Below are 6,965 nucleotides of genomic sequence, written 5' to 3'. Positions count from 1 at the left end.
CAGCAGGAAAACGCAGCTCAGAACCATGTCCATGTGTATATCCACAGGGTCTCTCTGAAGGTGACTGCCCCCCTCAGCTCAGGCTGCTGCTTCCAGGTCAAGTTCCAGCCATGTGGGTTTCAGAGCCTCTTCTGTCAGTGTCTCGCCCTCCACACCAGCATCCTGGCTCCTTAGGACGGGGTGGTGGCATTAGAAGGGTGCAGACTTGTGCATCTGCGCTTTCCTTTGCCCAGGGCTGAACTTGGAGCTGGAGGACCTCGCAAAGCTGAAGAGTAAGTGCCCCTCCTCCCGCCTGCCGTGGGCCACCCCCCACAGCCCCGCCCTGAGAGCCCCTAACCCCACAGCGATCCTGCTTCGTCTGGAGGGGGCCATCGACGCCGTGGAGCTGCCTGGAGGTGATGGCGGTGTCACCAAGCCTGGGAGGTGAGGGGCTGTCCCTGCATTGTTCCACCCCACGTGGCCTGGAATGGCACTGGGTCAAAATCCAGAGAGTCTTTCCGTCTCGGAGGTCCGGGAGGGTTTGGTCATTGAGAGTGTCGGCACCGCCACCCTCTCCTCTGGTTCACCTCTCTGTCTGCACTGCAGCTGCCTTTTAGAACGAGGCGCCTGCCTCCGTGCCACCTTCTGTTAGGACGAAAAGTCACCTGGAACGTTCTGAATGTCCCACAGGCCTCCGAGCCGCAGGGTTTGTTCCCCATGGTATGGTGGCCTGGGGCAGGTGTCACTCTCCTCGGTGCACCACTGCCAGCTGCGCTGGGACCCAGGCCCAGGTCTGTCGAGGCAGGGAATGTTCTGGAGCGCTGGGCCGCCTGCCTTGTCCCTGACCCCCATCTGCTCCACTCTGCTCAGGCCCTCGCAGGGCCCGGTTGCTTCCCAAAATGGCCCTGACGCCTCCCCGGCTCCCACACCCACAGGGCTTCCTCTGCAGCTCCCACTGCCCACCCTCCCTCCCGACTCTCCAGAACTGCCCTTTGGGTGCCCTGCCCAGAGCCACCACCTCAGGGAGGCCCTGATGACCTCCTCCTGGCCCCCATGCGGGGCCCGAGCCCCAAGCCCAGGCCTTGTTCTGGGTACGCCGGTCTCCTGCAGGCCACTGTCCTCCCCACTGGGGCTCCTGAGGGGAGAGGCCTTTCACCTCCAGGTTTGGGCCTCCCCGGAGGCTCAGAGCGTGTTTCTGGGTGCAGGAAGCTTAAAATGCTTTTGGCTGTTAGGTTCCCAAAGTGCAGCCTCGTCTCCTGCCAGGCCTGAGCTGCCGCTTTCCTCGTAGCTACATCTTTGAGCTGTTCGCCGAAGCCCAGATCACGTTTCACACCAAGGGCTGCATCCTTGACTCCCTGGACCAGATCATCCAACACCTGGCAGGACGTGAGTCCCCGGCCACCTTGCGCCCTGTGGCTGACTCCTTACTCAAGGGCGCAGCCTGACAGGAATTTGGCCCATGGAGCTGCCTTTTTGATGCGGGTGTTCAGATCTTAGCGTGTTTGGTGGCGTGCGTCCTACAAAGAGCGTCTTCCCTGTTCAGCCCCTTTAGGGAAGAGCAGTGAGGGGCCTGGGTGGGGCGTGAGCTGTGGGCCCCACTGTCCTCTCCCCCAGACCTCCTGCACTCTGTTTCTGCCCAGAGGGTTTCCATGGGACCGCTTCCCAGAGGCTGTGCCACGGAGCCCTCTGGTCTCACCGGGGGCGCCCAGCCTTGCCAGGCTCCTGGGCTCTGGGCAGCCCCAGTCTTGTCTGGCTGCAGAGCCGCTCTTCTTGTCCCACTGACCCGCGGGAGACCCACTGGGAAGACAGGGTGAGCTGCCCTCTGAGGGCGCGCCCCTCAGCCGACATGGAGGCTGGAGAGCCCAGTGGATGGTCAGCACCCGCTGCCCCTACAGGTGCGGGGCTGTTCACCAACACGGCAGGGCTGCAGAAGCTGGCAGACATCATCCAGGTAGGGACCGCTGCCACGAGGATGTGGTGTCTCCTTTTCTTTCCTGATGGAAGTTGGTGGGGCTTCCTTCTGCAGAGTGGCAATAGATTCTAGACTTCGGGAAGGACGAGGCTCCCCCAGCACATGCTTCAAGTCAGCACTGCAGGGCTGGTTTCCTCTTGCCCTGAGCACCCGCCGCAGACCTTGAGGGCGGGGCCAGGCGGGGAGTGGGGCCACTTAGGGTGAGAGTCTGGCAGGTCCCTCCAGTTTTCAGACAGGCCCAGCGGCTCCTGCCCAGCCAGCTGCCGCCTTTTCTCCAGTTTCTTGCTGACACAGCTTTTTAGGGGAAAGTTAATGCAGAAGCCCATACCAGAGTGGGGGGCATGGACTCTGTCCCCCAGCCCCTGTTGCGTTGCTGGGCCAGCCTCGCCCAGAGGGTGTTGAGACGAGGGGTGAGTGTGTCTCGTCGACGCCCATTAGGTGGGGCCTGGGGCTGGTGTTTGGAGTCAGTGGGTGGTCTGCAGGTCCTCTGGGCCAGGCCGGCCTCAACCTGGGCTTTGGGATCTGCTTGGGGGTAGGGGCAGCCTCCAGGGCTCACTGAGCCCCTCCTCTGCCGCATGCAGACCCCACTTTCCCCAGGCCCGGCGACCGGGGGGCTGTCACACGCCTCAGGGCCTCTGGGTGTGACCACTTCCTGCCCCTAACGTGCCGTCCTGTGTGTCCAGCTGTCCTCCTCAGGCCCAGCTGAGCCGCTTCCTCAGCTCAATGGACAGACCAGGGCCTGCCTGCCTTTGGCTGCGCGGCTGCCCAGCTGGCCGCTGAGGGCCAGTCTGATGGTTCCAGGCACTCCAGCCCCTCCTGCGCCTCGCTGGGCCTTTCTGCAGAGGCCCCTCGGCGGCTGTTGGTCCTTGGGGAAACCGGGGCACCCGAGGCCCTGTGTGGCATGTGCGTGGCTGCCCACGCTGCACGGGGTTACAGTGGGGTGTGCCTGGCTGCAGGCAGGCTCAGTGGGCTAGAGGCCCTGGGTGACCTGCCCGGCAGCGTATCACTCTGTCGCCCCCTCCTTGTCTCTCCCCACCCCTCACGGTGCTTCCACGGCTACACGACACCTTCTGTGCTGCCCGCCAGGCCTGCGGTCCGCCTGTGCAGGGCGGCATCCCCGGGGCCCCTGGCCGCACCCACATGTGCTCATCATGATGGGATGTGGGGTGAGCACCTGCTGGGTCACACTTCCTCCAGCTGGAGGGGACATGACAGGCTGGTGAGCGAGTATGGCCCGTAGGCAGCTTGGGCAGCAGAGGAAGCTGAGCCACCTGCCAGGGGCTACTTAGAGCAGCTGCCAAGGGAAATTCCAAACCAATGGGGTTAGTGGTGTTTGGGTTCCAGAGAGTATGGAGCAGGGAGGAACCCGCTCCATAAACGGGCGTCGGGGAGAGGAGGGGGCCGTGCAGGCCCGGACGTGAGGGCACCCCGGCCTGCTGGCCTGTTCAGCTGCAGGGACCCGTGAGCAGGGCGGGAGGATGGGCAGAGGGCGCCACGGAGGGAGGGCCCGCCTGGCAGGGGCAGGGCCTCCAGGGCAGGGCCAGGGCGCCGCAGCTGGGGCTCGGGACTCCCTGGAGACCCAGCAGTAATGGTGGGTCACCGCCCGGGGGGCAGAGACCTGGGACGCTCGCTGCCCCGGCCGGAAGTGATGGGAGGAGGGGGGCAGAGCCCGGGCCTGCAGGATGCCACGCTAGAATGTTCCTTCTCCTCCGTGACCCCGGCTGCTCTTCCAGCCCCATCTCCGCCTCACAGATGGGACGGAGCCCCCAGGGTGGAGTGCAGAGCCAGCCGTGGGCAGGCAGCAGAGCCCAAGCCGGGGAGGGGGGCTGCAGCGGGCTCCCTCAGGGCTACAGCTGCACCCGTGCCTGCCACCTCCTCCCCGCTGCCCACCCGTGTTTGGCACTTGGACACAGGGCAGCCACACCGCTGTCTGCAACTCCTGGCCATCCCTTGAGGTGTGAGGGCCGCTCTGGGGCCACAATGCAGGGGTTTGCAGGGGAAGCCATGGCCCCAGAGTGGCCTCACCAGGCGGTGTGGCCTCCGCTCCGGAATCAGGTCCAGTGTGTGTGGTTCCGCCCTTGCAAGCGGACACTTTGGTGAATCACAAGGCCAGGTGTTTTGCCGTCTAGACGAGGAAAGTGTGTCTCGAAGCTCCTCTCGCCCTTGGAACTTACTCCTCACGGGCTGCACTGTACCGGCAGGCCGTGCTTCTGGGCCCTCACGTGCAGGGCCATGGGGTGCCCGCTGCTCCTCCCGGCCATGCGCCCACATCCCCTGGGCCTGGCAGGAGTTTGCTGAGAACAGGCTGCTGATCCGGGCTTCCAAGGCCCTTCCTGTTTGTAGGAAGATTTGGTGGCTGAGGCTCCTGCCCATGGGTGCTGGTGGTGCCGGTCTTCTCTGTTTTCACGGACACCGGGTAGAAGTCGTGGCCTCATCCTCAGCCTCTAGCCCAGCAGAAGGCGCCTGGAGGGACGTGAAGACACGGGGCTGTGGAACACGCCGTCCCTTTTGAACGTGTCGTGGCCTTGTTTCCACCAGCCGAGTGTCAGCGTCAGATCGTTCCCTTTCTGTGAGGAGCCTCTTGGCCGGGATGCCTTGGACTTTCGGGTTATTGTGGGGAGAGCCGGGCCTCTGTGATGTCCAGAGGTCCGGCTCTCTGTTCTCCAGGGCGACCTCACAGACTGTTCTGGAGGAAGTGACGTCTGTGTCTTGCTTTATCTCCAGCGTTACATACTTTTTGTTGCTGGGGTCTTTTTAACTTACTGGTGCTCGTGTGCAAGAAAAGTATTGACTTTTATTTGTTGGTCTTGTGTGAAGCTATCTTACAGTTTTCAATTCTAAAAGTTTGTTTGTTTTTCTGGATTTTCTGAGTAGATGGGCCTGTTCGTAACGGCTATAGTGTGTTGTATTTTCTGCCCCCATGTTTATCCCTCTTGTGGTTTTTTTCTTGGTTTGTTGCATTGGCTAAGAGTACAATTCTGCTTATTTTACTTAGGGATTAATTTCATCCTATACTTCTCAATGTAAATGGGGTTCCTTTCCCCTATCCCCTGACCCAGCCCTAGGGGAGAGTGGAGAGGGCGGGCTGCTGACCTGGACCCGGTGCTCGTGAGAGCCTTGGACTGGCTGCTGAGGAGGGGCCTGCAGGGCGGCTGTGTCTCTAGTGCGCAGGGCCCCTGAGGGGAGGGGACAGGCAGCTCCGGCTCCTTAGCCTGGGGTCCTGCCCCAGGGACACTCTTGGCTTGGAAGCAGGGGCAGGTGGTGGCTGTGTCCTGAGTGTCCGTCTGTCCTGTGTGGGAGGGACTCAGCAGGAGTGGCAGCCTCTAATGTGTCCTGCTGACTTTTTCCCTCGTCTCTGCTCTTCAGATCGTGTTTAGCGTGGACCCTGCTAAAGGTGGCCCCAGTGCCGTGGTGGGGCCAGGGTGTCAGTCCTACAAGGTGGGTCTGCTTCCTGGATGGGGAGCTCCCAGGCCGCGGCCTCACAAGGTGGGGCTGCCTCCAGGATGGGGGCTCCCGAGTGGGGCCTAGGACACCTATCCATTCCACCTTTCCAGGTGCACATCCACCCTGATGTTGGTCACCGGAGGACAGCTCAGCGGTCAGATGCCTGGAACGCCACGGCGGCTAGGAAGCAAGGTACGGCACCTCGGGTGGCTGGGACATGCTCCCCCTGGGGCGGTGCCCTGTCCAGCTACGGGCTCCCGGCCGCCTGTCGGTCCAGCCTTCTCCAGGTGATGTCCCACCTGCCCTCTAAGAGTCAGAGCTGTCAAAGTGAGAGACCTCCGAGGGCCCGGCGGCCCGGGGCCTGCCTGGAGTTTCCACAGGGGTTGGCCCTCAGACCCCCGCTGGACAGAGAAGCCGGAGCGCTCCGAGACCGGGCTCCTGGCTCCCCATCGTCCTCCATGGTCACTCCTGTGCTTGCTGGTGCACGGCTGGCCCAGGACACTGTGGACTCAGAGCCGCGCTTCCATCCTCCCCACCGAGGGGCAGGTCCCATCCCGGAAGCTGGAAAAGGCTTCTCTGGTCCCAGAAAGTGGTTTGCTCTTTTCTGGGAAGCGTCCCTGCTGACCTGTGACGTGGTCTTGACCCGAGAGTCACAGTTCGAGCATCCGCTTGTGCTATTCCATCTCCTGTTTCTGGAGCCACGGGGAGCGCATGGGAGGGCCGGAGCGTCTGCCCGCAGGCCGTGCTCTGGCATCCTCCCTGGCTGGGCAGGATGTGTGTAGGATGTCGCCTCTGGCTTCCTGCCTGCAGGGGCCGTGGGCCTGCGCCCCTCCCTCTTCTGCAATCCCACCCGGCGTACAGGCACGGGGAGGCCGGCTCCTCACTGAGCCACAAGGACATCTAGGGTTGGGGTAGGCTGACCTCTCTGGAAGAGACTTCAGCGTCCCCCTCCCCCGGCGCCAGGATGCTGGCGGGCTTCTCTGGTCTGCTTCCTGCTCCTGGGACCCCGAGGGAGGTCGGGCAGGCCCCCCGGGGAAGACTTGTGCACCTGGGCCCCAGGGCCCAGCACCGCCTTGGGGGACACACGATGGCTGCGGGGCAGGCGGCTTGGGCCTCACACACGTGCCCCCGCCCCCTGCAGGGAAGGTGCTGAGCTACTGGTGCTTCAGCCCTGGCCACAGCATGCGTGAGCTGGTCCACCAGGGCGTCCGCACCCTCATCCTCACCAGCGGCACCCTGGCCCCCGTGTCCTCCTTCACCCTGGAGATGCAGATGTAAGGGCTGTCCCTTGGCCCCGCCCTGGGGGTGGGGTCCCGAAGCCAGCCCCGCCTCCCTGGGCTGCCGGGCTGCTGGGGGTTCAGGATCTCACAGGGACCACCCCCTGCCTCCCTCCAGCCCCTTCCCAGTCTGCCTGGAGAACCCACACGTCATCGACAAGCACCAGATCTGGGTGGGGATTGTCCCCAAAGGCCCCGACGGAGCCCAGCTGAGCTCCGCCTTTGACAAACGGTAGGGGGCCTGGCGGGTGAGGCGGGTGGCCGAGTGCCAGGCCCCTCATGGCAACAGCCCC

General features: G+C 63.7%; 1 protein-coding gene across 1 annotated transcript in view; it reads left to right on the top strand.

Annotated features, from left to right (window-relative positions):
* The window catches only part of RTEL1 (regulator of telomere elongation helicase 1), a 27,944-nt gene that overhangs the window by 13,542 nt on the left and 7,437 nt on the right, over positions 1–6,965 (top strand). The window contains exons 10-17 of the mRNA XM_007462272.1: positions 234–272; positions 345–423; positions 1,268–1,365; positions 1,875–1,930; positions 5,318–5,389; positions 5,506–5,587; positions 6,537–6,669; positions 6,791–6,904. Of these exons, the coding sequence (XP_007462334.1) occupies positions 234–272; positions 345–423; positions 1,268–1,365; positions 1,875–1,930; positions 5,318–5,389; positions 5,506–5,587; positions 6,537–6,669; positions 6,791–6,904 (673 nt within the window). The remainder of the gene's footprint in view (positions 1–233; positions 273–344; positions 424–1,267; positions 1,366–1,874; positions 1,931–5,317; positions 5,390–5,505; positions 5,588–6,536; positions 6,670–6,790; positions 6,905–6,965) is intronic.

This window comes from Lipotes vexillifer, unplaced genomic scaffold (assembly GCF_000442215.2).
Source record: "Lipotes vexillifer unplaced genomic scaffold, Lipotes_vexillifer_v1.1 scaffold1798, whole genome shotgun sequence".
Lineage (NCBI taxonomy): Eukaryota > Metazoa > Chordata > Mammalia > Artiodactyla > Lipotidae > Lipotes > Lipotes vexillifer.
This window is presented reverse-complemented; position numbering and strand designations above follow the sequence as displayed.